This window comes from Globicephala melas, chromosome 11 (assembly GCF_963455315.2).
Source record: "Globicephala melas chromosome 11, mGloMel1.2, whole genome shotgun sequence".
NCBI classification, from domain to species: domain Eukaryota; kingdom Metazoa; phylum Chordata; class Mammalia; order Artiodactyla; family Delphinidae; genus Globicephala; species Globicephala melas.
The window spans coordinates 31,790,721-31,813,712 of NC_083324.2; the positions used below are offsets into that span (position 1 = coordinate 31,790,721).

Below are 22,992 nucleotides of genomic sequence, written 5' to 3' on the forward strand. Positions count from 1 at the left end.
GGCAACCTTCCAGAAAAAGAATTCAGAATAATGATAGTGAAGATGATCCAGGACCTCAGAAAAAGAATGGAGGCAAAGATCGAGAAGATGCAAGAAATGTATAACAAAGATCTAGAAGAATTAAAGAACAAAGAAACAGAGATGAACAATACATAACTGAAATGAAAAATACACTAGAAGGAATCAATAACAGAATAACTGAGGCAGAAGAACGGATAAGTGACCTGGAAGACAGAATGGTGGAATTCACTGCTGCAGAACAGAATAAAGAAAAAAGAATGAAAAGCAATGAAGACAGCCTAAGAGACTTCTGGGACAACATTAAATGCAACAACATTCACATTATAGGGGTCCCAGAGGGAGAAGAGAGAAAGGACCCCAGAAAATATTTGAAGAGATTATAGTCGTAAACTTCCCTAACATGGAAAAGGAAATAGCCACCCAAGTCCAGGAAGCACAGAGAGTCCCATACAGGATAAACCTAAGGAGAAACACACTGAGACACATAGTAATCAAATTGGCAAAAAATAAAGACAAAGAAAAATTATTGAAAGCAGCAAGGGAAAAATGACAAATAACATACAAGGGAACTCCCATAAGGTTAACAGCTGATTTCTCAACAGAAACTCTACAAGCCAGAAGGGAGTGGCATGATATACTTAAAGTGATGAAAGGGAAGAACCTACAACCAAGATTACTGTTCCCAGCAAGGATCTCATTCAGATTCGACAGAGAAATCAATAGCTTTAAAGACAAGCAAAAGCTAAGAGAATTCAGCACCATCAAACCAGCTCTACAACAAATGCTAAAGGAACTTCTCTAAGTGGGAAACACAAGAGAAGGAAAGGACCTACAAAAACAAACCCCCAAAATTAAGAAAATGGTAATAGGAACATACATATCAATAATTATCTTAAATGTGAATGGATTAAATGCTCCAACCAAAACACACATGCTTGCTGAATGGATAAAAAACAAGACCCATATATATGCTGTCTACAAGAGACCCACTTCAGGCCTAGGGACACATACAGACTGAAAGTGAGGGGATGGAAAAAGATATTCCATGCAAGTGGAAATCAAAAGAAAGCTAGAGTAGCAATACTCATATCGGATAAAATAGACTTTAAAATAAAGAATGTTACAAGAGACAAGGAAGAACACTACATAATGATCAAGGGATCAATCCAAGAAGAAGATATAACAATTATAAATATATATGCACCCAACACAGGAGCACCTCAATACATAAGGCAACTGCCTAGAGCTCTAAAAGAGGAAATCAACAGTAACACAACAATAGTGGGGGACTTTAAAAAAAAATAGTGGAGGACTTTAATACCTCACTTAGACCAATGGACAGATCATCCAAACAGAAAATTAAAAAGGAAACACAAGCTTTAAATGACACAATAGACCAGATAGATTGAATTGATATTTATAGGACATTCCATCCAAAAACAGCAGATTACACTTTCTTCTCAAGTGCGAATGGAACATTCTCCAGGATAGATCACATCTTGGGTCACAAGTCAAGCCTCAGTAAATTTAAGAAAATTGAAATCATATCAAGCATCTTTTCTGACCACAACGCTATGAGATTAGAAATCAATGACAGGGAAAAAAATGAAAAAAACACAGACACATGGAGGCTAAACAATATGTTACTAAATAACCAAGAGATCACTAAAGAAATCAAAGAGGAAATCAGAAAATACCTAGTGGGCTTCCCTGGTGATGCAGTGGTTGAGAGTCCACCTGCCATTGCAGGGGACACAGGTTCATGCCCCGGTCCGGGAGGATCCCACATGCCGTAGAGTGGCTGGGCCCGTGAGCCATGGCCACTGAGCCTGCACGACCAGAGCTCCTCAACGGGAGAGGCTGCAACAGTGAGAGGCCCACGTACCAAAAAACAAAACAAAACCTAGAGACAAATGACAATGAAAACACGATGATCCAAAACCTATGGGATGCAGCAAAAGCAGTTCTAACAGGGAAGTTTATAGCTATACAAGCCTATCACAAGAAACAAGAAAAATCTCAAATAAGCAATCTAACCTTACACCTAAAGGGACTAGAGAAAGAAGACCAAACAAAACCCAAAGTTAACGGAAGGAAAGAAATCATAAAGATCAGAGCAGACATAAATGAAACAGAAACAAAGAAAACAATAGCAAAGATCAATAAAACTAAAAGCTGGTTCTTTGAGAAGATAAACAAAATTGATAAACCATTAGCCAGACTCATCAAGAAAAAGAGGGAGGGCTTCCCTGGTGGCGCAGTGGTTGAGAGTCCGCCTGCCGATGCAGGGGATGCGGGTTCGTGCCCCGGTCCGGGAAGATCCCACATGCCGCGAAGCAGCTGGGCCCGTGAGCCATAGCCGCTGAGCCTGCGCGTCCAGAGCCTGTGCTCCGCAACGGGAGAGGCCACAACAGTGAGAGGCCCGCGTATAGCAAAATAATAATAATAATAAATAAATAAAATGGATGACTGATAAGAAATAAATAAATAAATAAATAAACATTAAAAAAACAGTGGCAGCACAGTGTATACAAATAACAAAGCATCAAGTTATATGTCTTAAATATATACAATTTTTATTTGTCAATTATACCTCATAAAAGCTGAAAAACAACAGCAACAAAAAAGAAACTGGTAGCAGACTGGACTTAGCTCATGGGATGTAGTTTGCCAACTCATACCATAGATTGTTTATAGTTGACAGTTGTGAATGTAAAAATTAAATCACACACCAACCTAGCAGACTTTTTCCACATCATATAGGAGAAATGACTTAGCTCATGGGATGTAGTTTGCCAACTCATACCATAGATTGTTTATAGTTGACAGTTGTGAATGCAAAAATTAAATCACACACCAACCTAGCAGACTTTTTCCACATCATATAGGAGAAATGAAAATATGACAATCATAATTTCTCATTTATAACTAGCATCTTTGGATAAGAATATTTGTGATTTATTGAATTCTAATAGTTTTACATTATAAAAAAATTTCCTGACAATTTTCATAAACCTTTTTTGACACCTTAACATTTTTGACATATAAGTTAATGTTTAAGTCTTATCATAATATCTGATATATAAGTGCTGACCGGAACGAATTGGTCTCTTTTAGGTTCTTGTTGTTACTTCTTTAACAGGTTTACTGGAAAAACTGCAGAACTGCAATGAACTTTTGGAGAAAATTATGAAAGGCCTTAATGCATATCTTGAAAAAAAACGACTTTTCTTCCCTCGGTATGATGGATAATCAATTGTGGTATAATTTAAGCTTTTTCTGATGTGTGATGAATTATAACTAAAACTTTTGTATTTGCATGTTTTTCCCTAGTTTTTTCTTCTTATCTAATGATGAAATGTTAGAGATTTTGTCAGAGACCAAAGATCCACTTAGAGTTCAGCCTCATTTAAAAAAATGCTTTGAGGGCATCACTAAATTGGAGTTCCTTCCCAATTTGGACATTAAAGCCATGTATAGCTCTGAAGGTGAGCGAGTGGAGCTGATTGCACCTATTTCCACGTCTGCAGCGCGAGGTGCTGTGGAAAAGTGGCTCATTCAAGTAGAAGATTTGATGCTCCGGAGTATTCATGATGTGATCGCTGCAGCCAGGCTGGTATGTTTCCTAGGATTTAATGTATATCCTATATTCTGTAAGTGCTTTCTTTTAGGAGGTTTTGAATGGGTACCAGTAAATGAACACCTCAGGTCTTACTATTTTAAGGCTTTTATTTTCTTTACTCTTTGTTCCTAACATTATTATTAAAATAATAATAGTAGTAAGAATTGATAATAATATGTGATTAAGTGCTACAAAAGAAAAAAGTGTTATGAGAAAGAATAATAAGGTGTATATAATTTAGAATGGGGGTGGTGGGTTGCTAGTGATAGGCTCTTTGAGAAAGTAAAATTGAAACTGAAACCCAAAGGATAAGTAGGAATTAACCAGATAAATAGCAAATGGGAGAGCACCTAAGTATCCTGTGTTAAGCCCCTGAGATAAGAAAGAACCTCAGACATGGGTGTTAAATGCATGATCTAGTTTACTTATTGCTATTTACACTCAAACAGTTACTTAAAAACTCAAAATGAGATGAACCAACATTAACGGAGGATCTATAATATTTGAGAGAAATATAACACGTAGGCACTACATGTACCTCACTTTTGCTAATTCAATTAACCTAATCTTGAATGATAAACTTCAGTATATTTCTTCCTTTAGGATCACAAAGGAACAGTTGTGTAGTAAAAATGTCATTTAAAAAGGCTTTGCAGCCTTATATCCAGCAACTCACGTTATATGAATGAGGAATCCTTTTCCTTCACCAAGAGCCCTATGAGAATCATCTTCTTGCAGTGACTATTCTGTTCAGCTTCAATGTTCCTGCAGATAAATCTTGACTTTTTCTCTCCTTTTTTCTATTTATGATTCCAAACAAACTAAAACACATAGGAAAGAATCAACATTGTCCATGAAAGTATTTCCTTAATCCATATAGAAATTTACCTTCTATGTACCTAGCAATGGCTCATCAATTATATGAAACTCAGCCTTCTTTGAAACTTAGGTTAATTTGTCATTTGCATTTATCTATAAATATTGCTAATAAAATGCATTTTAATAATAGATATTTATATCCTTATGTTTAATATTCTTTTATCTAAGGTGGTGTCATTGTATTAAAAATATAGTTTCCAGGGAACTCCCTGGCAGTCCAGTGGTTAGGACTCGGCGCTTTCACTGCTGTGGCCCGGGTTCAGTCCTTGGTTGGGGAACTAAGATCCCACAAGCCGTGCCGCATGGCCAATTAAAATATATATATATATATATATAAAGTTTCCTTTAGTATCGACTCTTCATACTTTGTTCCGCGGTTGTTTTTTTTCAGTTTTTAATTTGGATCTGCTATTATCATTTACTGTTGAAACAAGTTATTTTTTAAAAGACTACCCCCCCAATAAATCTATTTAAATGCATTTTGAACATAAAAATGTTAGAAGAAATGAAAGTATACTTTGAACTCAAAAGCATAGATTGTTCAATTGTATATAAATGAACAAATATACTATTGTTTAAATTATATATGCTGGTCATACAAGTTTGGTTTTTTTTTAATTAATTAATTAATTTATTTATTTTTGGCTGTGTTGGGTCTTCGTTTCTGTGCGAGGGCTTTCTCTATTTGCGGCAAGCGGGGGCCACTCTTCATCGCGGTGCGCAGGCCTCTCACTATCGCGGCCTCTCTTGTTGCGGAGCACACGCTCCAGATGTGCGGGCTCAGTAGTTGTGGCTCACGGGCCTAGTTGCTCTGCGGCATATGAGATCTTATCAGACCAGGGCTCGAACCCGTGTCCCCTGCATTGGCAGGCAGATTCTCAACCACTGTGCCACCAGGGAAGCCCCATACAAGTTTTTAGAAAAGCTATGGATAAATAATACAAGGGTTCTAGCTACTAGGTCAGTTTTCTACTAGATGGCATAGTCTTCTTTTCAATTAAATCGTGGTATCAGTATACGTAATCTATTAGACTGATTTATTTTATACTTTAATAAACCCTCATAGTTCATTACAATAGAAGTAATGTGTATTCTATGTAGAAAATTGACAACTCCCCACAGCAAGGAAACCTAAAATTCCTATGGAAAATAATTTCCAGAAGAATCAATAATCAAATCCTTCCAAAGATAACTGATTATTAACATATTGGTGCTCATCTTTCCATCCTTTTATAAATAAATATTTCAAAAATATGATTTGTAAAAAATTTTCCGGTCTTTTAAATAGTCATCTAAAATTTTTCATGACTACATTCTAGCCTACAAGTGTACCAAATATTGCACTTCTTTATTGTTAAACATTAAGCTTTTTTCCCCTTTGTAAACTTTTAAAGTTAGAAATGCATTTTAATTACTCAGGCTTATCCAGAATGTGCAAGAAGAGACTGGGTTCGAGAGTGGCCTGGCCAAGTTGTACTTTGTGTTTCTCAAATCTTCTGGACCTCTGAGACACAGGAAGTTATAAGTAGTGGGACAGAGGTAAATCATTACCTTAAATAACATTCTTTTTAAATAACTTTCTTTTTTACATGCTATGTTTTTTTAGTTAGCTTATCTATTATTTGCAAAGGTAACCTTCCCCCCAATTTCTACATGTAGCATTAAAATTGTACAATTATTTTAAAACTTGTTCTTAATTTTTCTTATGCTTAGACAAAAATCACTCTATTCGAGAACTCATTTCTATAGTGAGCTAAATTATGATGTCAGAATTGTTAAAGAGTAAATGCATGAAATACATGTTTTAGCTACTATATAACATTAGTTTAATTGCTTTTTTTATTTTGTAGGGATTAAAGAAGTACTATAAGGAACTTCAGAATCAACTAAATGATATTGTAGAGCTGGTAAGAGGAAAACTGTCAAAGCAGACCAGGATTACTCTGGGGGCTTTGGTTACTATTGATGTCCATGCTAGAGATGTGGTTATGGACATGATTGATATGGGTATGTGACTCTTTTTTATCTTAAAAATAAGATATATATAGCTTTTAGAAACAAGGACTTACACTGTATGTCTTTTTCTCTCTCAACAGAATTTATTTTATATGATCTTTTTCATAAGTTAGAAAACATGAATTATTTTAATATTTGCTGTTGTAAAGATGATAAAATACTTATTTTTCAAATTATTTCCATTTCAGGATTATCTGTCTTGTTTTACTTTATTCCTTTTAGGTGTCTCACATGATACAGATTTCCAGTGGCTTGCTCAGCTTAGATATTATTGGGAATATGACAACGCTCATGTTAGTATCATTAATTGCAACGTAAAATATGCTTATGAATACCTTGGTAACTCACCTCGACTTGTCATTACTCCTCTAACTGACAGATGTTACAGAACATTGGTATGTGTTTAAATTATTTTAATTCACACATTAAAGATTCCTTTTTGGTTTGGTGTCATATTTCCTTGTCTAAATTTAACATGGCTATCCTCATTTTATTCTCTTATCTGTATAGTTGAATACAGCTATCCCTTCCTAATCCCAAATTCCCTTTATGTGAAGTTATAGTAGTGAATATTTACTTCTGCGTGCCTTTGTAGAATACAAGAGTGTGTGAATTCTAATGTTTGAAAATCGTGAGTCACTCCCGTTGGGGATAATTAGAAAAAGAAAGGTACTGGAGATTTAAAGAAGAAACCAGAGCTTCAGAAAATGGTATCAGTTTTTGCAGTGGAGTTCTGGGAGAGATGCCAAGAAGATGAAGGAAGCACATTTGGGCCTTAGAACTCCAAGTTAGTTTTGTTGAATAGGAGAGGGAGAGCTGAAATGTAGGCAGGTAGTACTGAGGGCTGTGCTTGTTGGGAAGCTATGGAAGATAAAGCCATGACTACAGAAAACAACAGCAACAACAAAGTGAAACCCTGGGAATTGCGTTGTCAGATAAAATACAGGACTTTCAGGTAAATTTGAATTTCAAATAAACAATGAATAATTTGTTAGTAGAAACATGTCCTAATTATTACATGGGGCATACTTATACTAGCAAATTATTCATTGTTTATCTGATTTTCAAATTTAACTGGGCATCCTGTATTTTTATTTGCTAAATCTGGCAATCCTACCTGGGAATTGAGGAGATGCATCAAGAAACACCAATCCACCTGTGCTGAGTAAGTAAATTAAAGTGTCTGAGTTTTCTGGAAGCAGAAATGAAATGGGGATTATTGGGCAAATGATTTTCTAGGGAATGCTCTCAGTAAAAACCCATAAGGAAATGAGGAAAGCAGGTGGGAAAGCTAAACAAAGATGTGGTTTTGATGGATGTATGGGGAGCATTAGAGCATGAATGGCATCTCAGGGGTACTTCACTTTAAGGCAAAGGGGTCTAGCTTTTCTATCCCTTTATTATCATTGGCTACGGTTCACTCCTGTGGCTGGGTGGGGGGTGGGGGGTGAGTAAGCTTTCAGGTGTTTGTGGATAAGGGAGCTCCTATTAATTGAGGGCAGATCTCAGGAGAAAAGGACAGTTGTGAGCTATTTGTAGATGACTGACAGCAATTGGAAGGATGGATGCAATGACCAGTAAAAGAATCTGAGTAAGGTTCTAGTGCATCTATGATAAAAAGTTTCACCAAATCCTCTTTCTCAGGAAGCTACCTGAAGGCCAGACCACATCTGTCTTGTTCTCTACTCTAGTGATTGACAAGTACATAAGTTACTCCCTAAATGTTTGTTGAGTAAATGAATCTCAAGCTTCTGTGTCCTCAGACCTCACTGAAATCAGCTGTGAATATTTGTAAGGTGGACGCTAAGGACTTTGAGTTATATAATCAAAATCACATTAAACACTTGTATACAACACTAAACATTGAAAGTCTCCTATTATATTTACTATCCATAATAAAGGGAACACATTTGTAAGCATTTTTTGGAAATTATAAAGAAGGGAAAGACTGAGGTTTCCAGCAATCAAGTTAATGGACATTAACAGTATAGCGTTTACTATAAATTTAAGATGGGTAAAATATCATTGATATTGCCTTTATTTAATGAGCTCTCTCTATTGTTTTATTTTAGTAAATGTGAAAATATTTAAGATTTTCATAGGTCTATTAATTTTTTAAATACTTAATTTTTTTAGAGCAGTTTTAGGTTCACAGCAAAATTAAGTAGAAGGAACAGAGCATTCCCATATACCCCTTGCCTCCCCAAATGTACAGTCTTGGTCCTTTAACCCTATTTTATCTAAAAGGAGTTAAGTTTCACAAACTCTCATAGCAGTTTTCATGAAACAAACTTCATGGAAAGAGTTGACTGTAACTTGTATGCATATAAAAATTTCCAGCCATTTTTCTAGTCACTGTGGGGACCCAGAAAGAATTCAGATACTGCTGATGTTACTCTCAAGGAGCTTAAGGACTGGGACTTCCCTGGTGGTCCAGTGGCTAAGACTCTGTGCTCCCAATGCAGGGGGCCTGGGTTCAATCCTTGGCCAGGGAACTAGATTCCACATGCATGCAGCAACTAACAGTTCTCATGCCACAACTAAGGAGCCCACATGCAGCACCTAAGACCCAGCACAAACAAATAAATAAATAAATATTTTAAAAAATTATTAAAAAAATAAAGGAGCTTAAGTACTAATTGAGAGGGGAAAAAATGTTAACTGTTAACTGTAGTTACATTACAGTTAACATAGTTAACTGTAATGTGAGCATTGCTGAACCAAATGAACCAGGTTCATTTGTCTGACTCTCTGCAGTAAGCCAAATGCTGAAACGCTGAGGTTTGCAGCAGAGAAAGTGCTTATTCACAAAGCAGCCAAGCAAGGAGATAGGAAAACAACTCAAATATGCCTCTCTGAAGGCGAAGGGCTCAGGATATCTATGGGATAAAGCTGAGGTGTGGGGAGCGTGGGGAAATGTAATTGAAAACAAGAAAAAGGTGAGACAATCGTTGCTCTGCGCATATGCACCCAAGCCATAGGCTTTTTCATGGGAGGAAAGCTCAGAAAGTAGCCTAGTTAGCATGCTCTGAGGGTGGAGTTTTTGGCCTCTGACATCAAAATGTCACCGAGTGGACCCTTGCCCATGCCCAAGTGGAGAGTTGATGGTCTTAACCATCTTAATCAGCTCAAGCTTGATTTGACACAGTAGACTCCAAATATGTAAAAAGCAACTTGGGCAAACATCCAAATGCCCAGGCTACAGGACGCTTGGAGGATACGCCAGCTTTCGTAAAAACAATACAAGTGAGTCCAACCAGCGAAGGTAGGTCACAGTTTACCATTTATCGGTGGGTAACTGATAACTACTCTGGGTTTCACAAGGTTGAAAGTGACACTACTGGTTAGAGAAGTACAGAACAATGCTATGGGGATGGATAAAATAAAGAACATACCAAGAGTGGAATGCAACAGCGAAGGTGAATCATAGACAAAATTATATAGTAGGTCATCTGTTTATTTTCCCACTGATGGGCCCCCACTTATGACCCTCACTTTTAGGTGTTTTCTCTCTTCGCAGCTAGCTGTAGAGGTTGTCATCATTGATCTCTACAACCATAACCACTTCTTTTTTTTATTTTATATTACTTTATTTTACAGGAGATGGAGCAATCTGCTCTCTTTTTTTTAAAAATTAGTTGGTTTATTCATTCATCTCTGGGTGCATTAGGTCCTTGTCGCTGCGTGCGGGCTCTCTCCAGCTGCAGCGAGCAGGGTCCACTCCCCGCCACGGTGTGCAGGCTCCTCACTGCAGTGGCCCCTCCGGGGGCTCTAGTTGTGGCACACAGGTCTAGGCACTCCGCGGCATGTGGGATCTTCCCGGACCAGGGCTCGAACCCGTGTCCCCCGCATTGGCAGGCAGATTCTTAACCATTGCACCACCAGGGAAGTCCCTCCATAAACACTTCTAATTAAACTTTTCTGACCAAATGTTAACACTTCAAGGCTGGATTCTCTTTGTTTTTAAAGGCAAATGGGATACACATGAAGTATTAGAAAATAAGGAGACTTTGATACAGTTTCACTTTTTTTTTAGATCCTTTAAACTGCTTTTTCTTTGTGCAGCTAGAAAATTGAGTGCTAAAAATTAACTGAATGATGTAATTGTATTACTGCCTCTCTGAAGCTACAAATAAGACTAAATCCACTTTATAAGCAATTGTCCTATTATGGGGTATTTTGTTTGTTTTCAGTTAAGCATGGATTTCTCTTCACGTTTATTTTTCTTTTCAGATAGGTGCCTTCTATTTAAACCTTGGAGGTGCTCCAGAAGGGCCAGCAGGCACAGGAAAAACTGAAACCACCAAGGACTTGGCTAAAGCTCTTGCTGTACAGTGTGTGGTATTCAACTGTTCAGACGGGCTAGATTATCTAGCAATGGGAAAGGTAAAGTTACATATTACATGTTACAAATTTACAGCTAGGTCAACCTGGATAAACTGAAGCAACTCGTTTAAAACACTGAATGCGGTTTAAGCATTACTTGACCTTTTTTTTTTTTAGGGGTAAAGACGTTTTTATCCTTGGGGCTTTTATTAACTGTCACTTTTGACTTAAAAAGGTTAAATTTTTGTTTTATGGGCTTCCCTGGTGGCGCAGTGGTTGAGAGTCCTCCTGCCGATGCAGGGGACACAGGTTCGTGCCCCGGTCCGGGAAGATCCCACATGCCGCGGAGCGGCTGGGCCCGTGAGCCATGGCTGCTGAGCCTGCGCGTCCGGAGCCTGTTCTCGGCAACGGGAGAGGCCACAATAGTGAGAGGCCCGTGTACCGCAAAAACAAAACAAAAACCCAAAAAAGGTTAAATTTTTGTTTTAACAAATGATGCCCTTTCCTACGAAAATCATCTCCTTTTTTCTTGTCCTCAGTTTTTTAAAGGATTGGCTTCTTCTGGTGCTTGGGCTTGCTTTGATGAATTTAATCGAATTGAATTGGAAGTGCTGTCAGTGGTAGCTCAACAGATCCTTTGCATTCAGAGAGCCATTCAACAGAAGCAAGAAGTGTTTAATTTTGAAGGGACAGAACTTAAGCTCAATACAAACTGTTTTGTAGCTATTACTATGAATCCTGGCTATGCAGGACGTTCTGAATTACCGGATAATCTTAAGGTAATATTTTTTTAAAGAGTGTAAATTTGGTAATCAAAAGTAACAGCATAATCTACTCAAAATGGTATAATTTTCTCACGTGTATTTGTAATCTCCCTTTTACCTTTTCCATTTGCTATAAGGTAAACCTCTAAAAACTTTTTTAGATGTCTAAAAAAAATATTAGAGTACATGAAACTGTTAAAGTGCTCCTGAAAAAATTACAAAATTAATGAAAAGGTGCTTCACTGGGGGAGTAAACTTGGATATCAACACATTATCTTTGGGTGCTTATGCTCAGCTTTAAAAATGGTTTCCTTTATGTAAATAATATATTTCCTTTATTATATACTTCAGGTTCTTTTTAGAACAGTGGCTATGATGGTTCCAAACTATGCCCTCATAGCAGAAATCTCCCTCTACTCCTATGGATTTTTGAATGCAAAACCTCTGTCTGTGAAGATAGTAATGACCTACAGACTCTGCTCAGAGCAGCTCTCATCACAATTTCATTATGACTATGGAATGCGAGCAGTAAAAGCAGTTTTAGTGGCTGCTGGAAACCTAAAACTAAAATTTCCAAATGAAAATGAAGATATACTTGTAAGTATTAAATACACACGTTGTGAAAGTGTAGAAAGTGTATCTGTAGAAAGATAACTTTTTCAGCAAGGTTGATCATGAACTATAGATAGGCAGATAAGAGAGTTGTTGCTTTGAGCCTTTTTACATGGGGTTGAAATGATAGTTTTGAGGTTCTGTTTTTCATTATACTTTGTATGAATCCAAGGACCATTAGGTTTGATAAATGTAGTATTGGCTTTTTAGTATGGGGATTCCATGGAACCATGTAAAAGAAACTTTGACTTTGGTGGGGTGGGGGTGAAAGAAGGGCAAATACCGGCACTTAACTTACCTTGCACTTTTTGGATGGTTTTAGCTTCTTCGATCAATTAAAGATGTAAATGAACCAAAGTTTTTATCACATGATATACCCTTATTTAATGGAATAACTAGTGACTTATTTCCTGGTGTTAAACTTCCTGAAGCTGACTATCATGTAAGTAAACCTGTGAGAATGACTTGTTCTGCAAATAAATTCATCTGGTGACTCAATAGTTTTCCAAGTTTTATTAAATGAGCGACTTATTCTGTTTGGAGGATAAACCCCTATTTTGGCCACTTTAATTAATGAGGAAGAGTAAATTTTAGTACCTTATGTTATATGATAGTAGGGTTAACGAGATTCAGGTCAAAGATAATGTTTATTGTAAGAGAATACATATTTTATTTCCTATCTTGTGATTTATAATATTTACTACTATGTATACAATAATACTATCATATTACCTCCGCAGGTAGAAAAGTTGATAAACTGAAAGTGGTAAAACATCCTATAGTTTTTTTGTACAGCAAAGTGATTCAGTTATATATATATATATTTCGGATTATTTTCCATTGTAGGTTATTACAAGATATTGAATATAGTTCCCTGTGTTATACAGTAAATCCTTGTTGCTTATCTATTTTATGTATAGGAATTTGTATCTGTTAATCCCAAATTCCTAATTTATCCCTTCCTCATCACTTTCCCCTTTGGTAACCATAAGTTTGTTTTCTGTGTCTGTGAGTCTGTTTCTGTTGTGCATATAGATTCATTTGTATTATTTTTTAGATTACATATGTGAGCGTTATCATATAATGTTTGTATTTCTCTGTCTGATTTACTTCACTTAGTATGATATTTCTAGGTCCATCCATCTTGCTGTGAATGTTAGCCTTCTTTTTTTTTTTTAATCTTCAAATTCAAATACTACTATACATCCTATGGCAGGATCAGAATAAGGTGATTCTAGGCTGTTTTCCAATACCAATAACTAATTCTCTGATTCTCTAGACACCCACTGGGTGTTCAAAACTTCAATTCAATTCTGACACTAACTGCCTAGAGTTAGTGTCAGTCCTACAAGACTGCCTCTCATTTCATACAGAAGTCTCAAGTCCTGGCCACCTGTACTTCTGACTGACGGGCTATAAACCAGGGGTTTCCCTGACCCCTCCCCTCCCAGGTTTAATAATTTGCTAGAACAGCCCACAGAACTCAGGAACACAATTTACTTCTGCTTACCAGTTTATTATAAAGGATACAACTCAGGAACAACCAAATGGAAGAAATGTATAGAGCGTGGTATGGGCAGGTGGCAGCGTGGAACTTCTGTGCCCTTTCAGGGAGAGTCACCCTCCCTGTACCGGAAGCTCTTGAATCTCATTGTTCAAGAATTTTTATAGAGTTCAGTCATCAGCCCCTTCTTCCCCAAAGGCTGGTAGGGCTGAAAGTTCCAACCCTCTAATCACTGCGTCTTTTTGGTGACCAGCCCAATCTTGAAGCTATCTAGGTTCCCACAACAAGTCACCTCATTAGCATAAACTCAGGTGTTATTGAAAGGACTCTTTATGAATAACAAAAGATACTCCTATCACTCAGAAAATTCCAAGAGTTTTAGGAGCTCTGTGCCTGGAACCGGGTACAAAGACTTTATATATTTTAGTATTATACCACAGGTGATTATCAAGATGATTCAAAATACGCTAATATGATTTTTTAAATCAAAATGAAAATACATAATTTTAATATTCTCTTGGAGAACTCTTGTACTCCTATGAATATAGCAAATAGTTTCATGGATTCATAGAATCCAGTTTGAAAAACACTACTAGGAGTCAATGCTGGGAGGTGTGTGGCTGAGCAACTGCGTATGCCTGCAACTGAGCTGCAGGGGAGCCAGGGTCATAGAAAAAAAAATACTACAAGCATACCTCATTTTATCGCGCTTTGCAGATGCTGTATTTTTTACAAATTGAAGGTTTTTGGCAAGTCTATCAGTCAAGTCAAGCAAGTCTATCAGTGCCATTTTCCCAATATTTGCTCACTTCTTGTCTCTGTGTCACATTTTGGTAATTTTTGAAATTTTGAAAAAATTTCGTTATTATTATATCTGTTATGGTGATCTGTGATCAGTGATCTTTGATGTTACTGCTATGACTCACTGAAGGCTCAGATGATGGTTAGTATTTTTTTAGCAAAAAAGTATTTTTAATTAAGGTATGTGCATTGTTATTTAGACATAATGCTATTGCACACTTAATGGACTCAGCAGGGGTCCCCAACCCCTGGGCCTCAGACTGGTATTGGTCCACGGCCTCTGGGCTGCACAGCAGGAGGTGAGCAAGCCAGGGAAACTTCATCTACCACTCCTATCGCTCCCCGGCGCTCACATTACCACATTACCGCCTGAACTATCCCCTCCACAACCCCACGCCCGTCTGTGGAAAAATTGTCTTCCACAAAACCAGTCTCTGGTGCCAAAAAGGTTGGGGACCACTGGACTACAGGATAGTGTAAACATAACTTTTATATGCACTGGGAAACCAAAAAATTTGTGTGACTTGCTTTATTGAAATATTTACTTTATTGCAGTGATCTGAACCAAATCCACAGTATCTCTGAGGTATGCCCATACTAAATATAATATCTTGCTTTTTAATATGTACCGTATTACTTTGTTTTTCATCTACTGACTTCTTTTGGGTTTCAGGTAATGTTTATTACTTCATTAATCTTCTCTGTTGGCTTTTTAATTTTACCTCAGTGGTCACTCACAGATTGCAATACACATCCTTGATTTATGACAGTTTACCTCATTTGTATTCTAAACCATTTCAGACACAATATAAGAATTTTAAATGGTATAATTCCATTATCCACTCATCTCTGCCCATTGTACTGTTGTCACGTATTTTACTTCTACATATGTTATAAACTCCACATTTTTTGCTTTAGGTATTAGTATTTGAAAAAAAAAATTCTTTTATATTTACCCTTTCTAGTGTTTTTTAATTCCTTCCAGCAGATATGTGCTTTAAACTGGGATCTTTTCCCTTCAACTTTAAGAACTTTCTTCAGTATTTATTGTGTACATGTTGAGTCTTGTGGCAACAAATTCTCTCAGTTTTTCTTTTGAAATATCTTTATTTAGACTTCATTATTTGAAGAATATTTTCACTAGGTATAGAAGTCTAGATTGGCAGGAGTCTCCCCCGCCCCATCTTTTTAAAGATGTTTTTCCATTAATTCTTGGCTTTTATTGTTATGCTTAGAAGTCAGGAATTTTTCTTATGTATATTTCCCTGAATGTAATATGTTTTTTCCCCTCTGGCTGTTTGAAATATTTTCTTTCTTTCCTTGCTTGACTATGTGCCTAGTGTTGTTTGCTTTTTACATATCCTACGTGGGATTTGCTGCACTTCTTGAATCTGTGTATTGCTTTCTCCAGAAAATTCTCAGTAATTATGTTTTAAAATATTTCTTCTACCCTATTTTCTCTCCCCTGTCCTTCTGGGGCTCCAGTTACATGAATGTTAGAACATTTTATGTCATCTCACATGTCTCTTATGCTCTGTTTTTGCTTTCTGTTTTTTATTATCTGTTCTTTAGTTTGGATAATTTTATTGACCTGTCCTTAAGATTAATGATCCTTTCCTTGGCTTTGTTCATTTCTGCTGATAAGCCTATCCAATGAATTCTTTTCTTTTTTTTGGGGGGGGGGAGTACTGCACCGTACGGCATGTGGGATCTTAGTTCCCTGACAATGGATTGAACCCTTGCCCCCTGCAGTGGAAGCACAGAGTCTTAACCATTGGACCACCAGGGAAGTCCCTATACAATGATTTATTTATTTATTTAAATAGATCTGTATTGGAGTATAATTGCTTCACAATACCGTGTTAGTTTCTGTTGCACAACAAAGCGAATCAGCCATATGCATACACATGTCCCCATATCCCCTCCCTCTTGAGCCTCCCTCCCAACCTCCCTATCCCACCCCTCTAGGTTATCTCAAAGCACCAAGCCTATCTCCCTGTGCTATGCTGCTGCTTCCCACCAGCCAACTATTTTACATTCGGTAGTGTATATATGTTGATGCTACTCTCATTTCGCCCCAGCTTCCCCCTCCCACCCCACGTCCTCAAGTACATTCTCTATGTCTACCTCTTCATTCCTACCCTACAACTGGGTTCATCAGTACCTTTTTTTTTTTTAGCGTCCATATATATGCGTTAGCATATGGTATTTGTTTTTTACTTTCTGACTTCACTCTGTATGACAGACTCTAGGTCCATCCACCTCACTACAAATAACTCAATTTCGTTTATTTTTATGGCTGAGTAATATTCCATTGTATATATGTGCCACATCCTCTTTATCCATTCATCTGTCAATGGATATTTAGGTTGGTTCCATGTCCTGGCTATTGTAAAAAGTGCTGCACTGAACATTGTGGTATATTCACTTCAGCACATAATTCTTTTTGAATTATGGTTTTCTCAGGGTATATGCCCAGTAGTGGGATAGCTGGGTCATATGGTAGTTCTATTTTTACTGTTTTGTGGAACCTCCATACTGTTTTCCATAGTGGTTGTATCAATTTACATTCCCACCAACAGTGCAAGAGGGTTCCCTTTTCCCACACCCTTTCTAGATTTTTTTGACAATGGCCATTCTGACTGGCATGAGGTGATACCTCATTGTAGTTTTGATTTGCATTTCTCTAATAATTAGTGATGTTGAGCATCTTTTCATGTGCCTCTTGGCCATCTGTATGTCTTCCTTGGCAAAATGTCTATTTAGGTCTTCTGCCCAATTTTTACGTGGATTGTTTGTTTTATTGATATTGAGCTCCATGAGCTGTTTGTATATTTTGGACATTAATCCTTTGTCTGTTGTTTCATTTGCAAATATTTTCTCCCAGTCTGAGGGTTGTCTTTTGGTCTTGTTGATGGTTTCCTTTGCTGTGCAAAAGTTTTTAAGTCCATTTGTTTATTTTTGTTTTTATTTCTGTTACTCTAGAAGGTGGGTCAAAAAAGATCTTGCTGTGGTTTATGTCAAAAAGGGTTTTTCCTATGTTTTCCTCTAAGAGTTTTATAGTGTCTGGTCTTACATTTAAGTCTTTAATCCATTTGGAGTTTATTTTTGTGTATGGGGTTAGGCAGTGTTCTAATTTCGTTCTTTTACATGTAGCTGTCCAGTTTTCCCAGCACCACTTATCGAAGAGGCTGTCTTTTCTCCGTTGTATGTTCTTGCCTCCTTTGTCATAAATTAGGTGCCCATATGTGTGTGGGTTTATCTCTGGGCTTTCTATCTTGTACCATTGACCTATATTTCTGTTTTTGTGCCAGTACTATACTGTCTTGATTACGGTAGCTTTGTGGTATAGTTTGAAGTCGGGGAGACTGATTCTTCCAACTCTATTTTTCTTTCTCAAGATTGCTTTGGCTATTCGGGGTCTTTTGTGTTTCCATACGAAATGTAAAATTTTTTGTTCTAATTCTGTGAAGAATGCCATTGGTAGTTTGATAGGGATTGCATTGAATCTGTAGATTACTTTGGGTAGTATAGTCATTTTCACAATATTGATTCTTCCAATCCAAGAACATGTGTATTTCTCCATCTGTTTATGTCATCTTTGATTTCTTTCATCAGTGTTTTATAGTTTTCTGAGTACAGGTCTTTTGCCTCCTTAGGCAGGTTTATTCCTAGGTATTTTATTCTTTCTTGTTGCAATGGTCAATGGGAATGTTTCCTTAATTTCTCTTTCTGATTTTTCGTTGTTGGTGTATAGGAATGCCAGAGATTTCTGTGCATTAATTTCGTATCCTGCAACCTTACCAAATTCATTTATTAGTTGTAGTAGTTTTCTGGTGGCATCTTTAGGTTTATCTATGTGTAGTATCACGTCATCATCAAACAGTGGCAGTCTTACTTCTTCTTTTCTAATTTGTATTCCTTTTGTTTCTTTTTCTTCTCTGATTGCTGTGGGTAGAACTTCCAAAGCTATGTTGAATAAGAGTGGCAAGAGTGGACATCCTTGTCTAGTTCCTGATCTTAGAGGAAATGCTTTCAGTTTTTCACCATTGAGTATGATGCTTGCTGTGGGTTTGTCATATATGGCGTTTATTATGTTGAGGTAGGTTCCCTCTATGCCCATTTGCTGGAGAGTTTTTACCATAAATGGGTGTTGAATTTTGTCAAAAGCTTTTTCTGCATCTATTGAGATGATCATATGGCTTTATTCCTTAATTTGTTAATGTGGTGTATCACATTGACTGATTTGCATATATTGAAAAATCCTTGCATCCCTGGGATAAATCCCACTTGATCATGGTGTATGATCCTTTTAATGTGATGTTGTATTTTGTTTGCTAGTATTTTGTTGAGGATTTTTGCATCTATGTTCATCAGTGATATTGGTCTATAATTTTCTTTTTTTGTGATATCTTTTTCTGGTTTTGGTATCAGGGTGATGGTGGCTTCGTAGAATGAATTTGGGAGTGTTTCTCCCCCTGCAATTTTTTGGAAGAGTTTGAGAAGGATCAAATATTCTCTAAATATTTGATAGAATTCACCTGTGAAGACATCTGGTCCTGGACTTTTGTTTGTTGTAAGATTTTTAATTATGGTTTCAATTTCATTACTTGTGATTGGTCTGTTTATATTTTCTAATTCTTCCTGGTTCTTGGAAAATTGTAGCTTTCCAAGAGTTTGTCCATTCCTTAGTGGTTGTCCATTTTATTGGCATATAGTTGTTTGTAGTAGTCTTTTATAATCCTTTGTATTTCTGCAGTGTCAATTGTGATTTCTCCTTTTTCATTTCTAATTTTATTGATTTGCGTCCTCTCCCTTTTTTTCTTAATGAGTCTGGCTAAGGGTTTATCAATTTTGTTTATCTTCTCAAAGAACCAGCTTTTAGTTTTATTGATGTTTGCTATTGTTTTCTATGTTTCTATTTCATTTATTTACGCTCTGATCTTTATGATGTCTTTCCTTCTACTGACTTTGGGTTTTCTTTTTTCTTCTTTCTCTTGTTGTTTTAAGTGTAGGGTTAAATTGTTTATTTGAGATTTTTCTTGTTTCTTGAGATGAGATTGAATTGCTGTAAACTTCCCTCTTAGAACTGCTTTTGCTGCATCCCATAGATTTTGGGTCGTCGTGTTTTCGTTGTCATTTGTCTCTAGGTATTTTTTGATTTCCTCTTTGATTTCTTCTGTGATCTCTTGGTTATTTAGTAGCGCAATGTTTAGCCTCCATGTATTTGTGTTTTTTACAGTTTTTTTCCTGTAATTGATTTACAATCTCATAGCATTGTGGTCAGAAAAGATGCTTGATACAATTTCAATTTTTTTTAATTTTCTGAGGCTTGATTTCTGACCTAAGATGTGATCTGTCCTGGAGAATGTTCCGTTTGTACTTGAGAAGAAAGTGTATTCTGCCAATTTTAGGTGGAATGTTCTATAAATATAAATTATATCTATCTGGTCTATTGTGTCATTTAAAGCTTGTGTTACCTTATTTATTTTCTGTTAGGATGATCTGTCCATTGGGGTAAGTGGGGTGTTAAAGTCGCCTACTATTATTGCATTACTGTCAATTTGTCCTTTAATGGTTGTTAGCATTTGCCTTATGTACTGAGGTGCTCCTATGTTGGATACATAAACACTTATAATTGTTGTATCTTCTTCTTGGATAAATCCTTTGATCATTATGTAGTGTCCCTCTTTATCACTTGTAACAGTCTTTATTTTAAATTCTATTTTATCTGATACAAGTATTGCTACTCCAGCTTTCTTTTGATTTCCATTTGCATAGAATATCTTTTTCCATCCCTTCACTTTCAGTCTGTATGTGTCCCTAGGTCTGAAGTGGGTTTCTTGTAGACAGCATATATATGGGTTTGTTTTTGTATCCATTCAGCCAGTCTGTGTCTTTTGTTTGGGGCGTTTAATCCATTTACATTCAAGGTTATTATCAATATGTATGTTCCTATTATCATTTTCTTAATTGTTTTGCGTTTGTTTTTCTGGGTCTTTTTCTTCACTTGTGTTTCCTGCCTAAAGAAGTTTCTTTAGCCTTTGCTGTAAAGCTGGTTTGGTGGTGCTGAATTCTCTTATCTTTTGCTTGTCTGAAAAGCTTTTGACTTCTCCATCGAATCTGAATGAGATCCTTGATGGGTAGAGTAATCTTGGTTATAGGTTTTTCTCTTTCATCACTTTAAGTATATCCTGCCACTCCCTTCTGACCTGCAGAGTTTCCTCTGAAAAATCGGCTGATAACCTTATGTGGATTCCTTTGTATGTTATTTTTTGTTTTTCCCGTGTTGCTTTTAATATTTTTTCTTTGAATTTAATTTTTGTTAGTTTGATTAATATGTGTCTTGGTGTGTTTTCCCTAGGGTTTATCCTGTATAGGATTCTCTGTGCTTCCTGGACTTGGGTGACTCTTTCCGTTCCCATGTTAGGGAAGTTTTCAACTATAATCTCTTCAAATATTTTCTTAGACCCTTTCTTTTTCTCTTCTTCTTCTGGGACCCCTATAATTTGAATGTTTGTGTGTTTAGTGTTGTCCCAGAAGTCTCTGAGATTGTCTTCAATTCTTTTCATTCTTTTTTCTTTATTCTGCTCCTCAGCAGTTATTTCTACCATTTCATCTCCCAGGTCACTTATCTGTTCTTCTGCCTCAGTTATTCTGTTATTGATTCCTTCTACTGTATTTTTCATTTTAGTTATTGTGTTGTTCATCTCTGTTTGTTTGTTCTTCTGTTCTTCTAGATCTAGATCTTTCTCAATCTGTGCCTCCATTCTATTTCCAAGATTCTGGATCGTCTTTACTATCATTACTCTGAATTCTTTTTCAGGTAGATTGCCTCCTATTTCCTCTTCATTTTTTTGGTCTTATAGGTTTTTACCTTGCTCCTTCATCTGTGACATGTATTTTTTGCCTTCTCTTTTTTTTTTTTTTTTTAAATGAGTGGGATTGTGTTCCTGTCTTACTGGCTGCTTGGCCTGAGGCTTCCAGCGCTGGAGTTTGTAGGCTATTGGGTAGAGCTGGGTCTTGGTGCTGAGATGAGGAACTCTGTGAGACCTCACTCTGATGAATATTCCCTGGGGTCTGAGGTTCTCTGTTACTCCAGTGGTTCGGACTTGGAACTCCTACCACAGGAGCTTCCGCCCAGTCCCCAGTTCATGACCCAAGATCCTGCAAGCCATGTGGGGTGGCCAAAAAAAAAAAAAAAGAGAGAACAATAGCAAAGTAAAAAATAAAATTAGACTAGGAAACTTAACAGATATGTTAGAAAGAATATAAAAATGAAAATATAGATGAATCAACAACTGGAAGGTACATCAGTAGCACAATAATAAAAAAGAGGAAGAGGGAAAAGAAAAAAAAAGGTGAGGGGGAAGGCCCTGGCTGTGGAGGGTGGGGCCTAAGCAAGGGCAGGATTTGGGTGGTGGGTTGGGCCTATGCTTAGTACCCACAGGGCTGGAAAAGGCCCTGGGGCTGTGGAGGGTGGGGCTTAGGTTCAAGGAACAGAAGGGGCCCAGGCATGCCCCCCACCCCTGGTCTCAGAGGGCAGGGGACCTCATCTGGGAGCCCAGCAGGCTTCCTGGGCTCGAGTGGGCAGGGAAAACACCCTCCTCTCCTCTCCTGCTCCTCCAGTGTGGAAGGACCCCTCCTACCTGCCTCTCCTGATCTCCCTGACCTCCCTCCTATGCTCCCAGGACCCACACGGGGCTTTGGAGCTCAGCAGGCTCCCCAGCCCGAGTAGGCCAAGCGATCACCCTCCACTCCTGTCCTGCTCTTCCCGGAGAGTCCCTCCCACCTGCCTCTCCTGATCTTCCCTGCCTCAGGGGTGCCAATCCTGTCTGGCCTCCACTTCTCCTCCCCTGTCAGTCCCCCTATGTCCTACTGGTTCACTTTGGGGTTCCTCCCATCTCCTTGGGCATTGGAGTCCCCCACCAGCTGAGGGAAGGCACCCTAGTTGTGGGGAGAAGCTAACTCCACGTCTTCCCACACTGCCATCTTGACTCCAGCTCCCCAATGAATTCTTAATTTCACATATTTTATTGTTTTCAGTTTTAGTGTATCCAATTTGGTTTTATTAAGAGATTCCATATCTTTGCTTAAATTCTTCATTTTTCATCTATTTTTTGTCATATTGTCCATTTTTTAATATATTTATAAAATTTATTTATTTGCCTGTGCCAGGTCTTAGTTGTGGCACACGGGATCTTCATTGCCGTGTGCGGGATCTTTGTTGCAGCATGTGGGCTGCTTTAGTTGTGGCATGCAGGATCTAGTTCCCTGACAGGGATCGAACCCGTGCCCCCTGTATTGGGAGCACAGAGTCTTAACCACTGGACCACCAGGGAAGTCCCAAACGTTATTTTAATGTTTTGTCTGCTAATTATAACATCTAGGTCAACTATGATTTTGTTTTATTTAATTTTTTTTTTCTACTGATTATCAGCTTTTTT

The 22,992-nt window shown here is 37.4% G+C and overlaps 1 protein-coding gene across 1 annotated transcript in view; it reads left to right on the forward strand.

Annotated features, from left to right (window-relative positions):
• DNAH12 (dynein axonemal heavy chain 12) overlaps window positions 1–22,992 on the forward strand; it is a 226,431-nt gene that overhangs the window by 102,893 nt on the left and 100,546 nt on the right. The window contains exons 22-30 of the mRNA XM_060308393.1: window positions 3,139–3,260; window positions 3,355–3,637; window positions 5,942–6,061; window positions 6,373–6,529; window positions 6,761–6,933; window positions 10,772–10,924; window positions 11,404–11,643; window positions 11,980–12,225; window positions 12,563–12,682. Coding sequence (XP_060164376.1) covers window positions 3,139–3,260; window positions 3,355–3,637; window positions 5,942–6,061; window positions 6,373–6,529; window positions 6,761–6,933; window positions 10,772–10,924; window positions 11,404–11,643; window positions 11,980–12,225; window positions 12,563–12,682 — 1,614 coding nt within the window. The remainder of the gene's footprint in view (window positions 1–3,138; window positions 3,261–3,354; window positions 3,638–5,941; window positions 6,062–6,372; window positions 6,530–6,760; window positions 6,934–10,771; window positions 10,925–11,403; window positions 11,644–11,979; window positions 12,226–12,562; window positions 12,683–22,992) is intronic.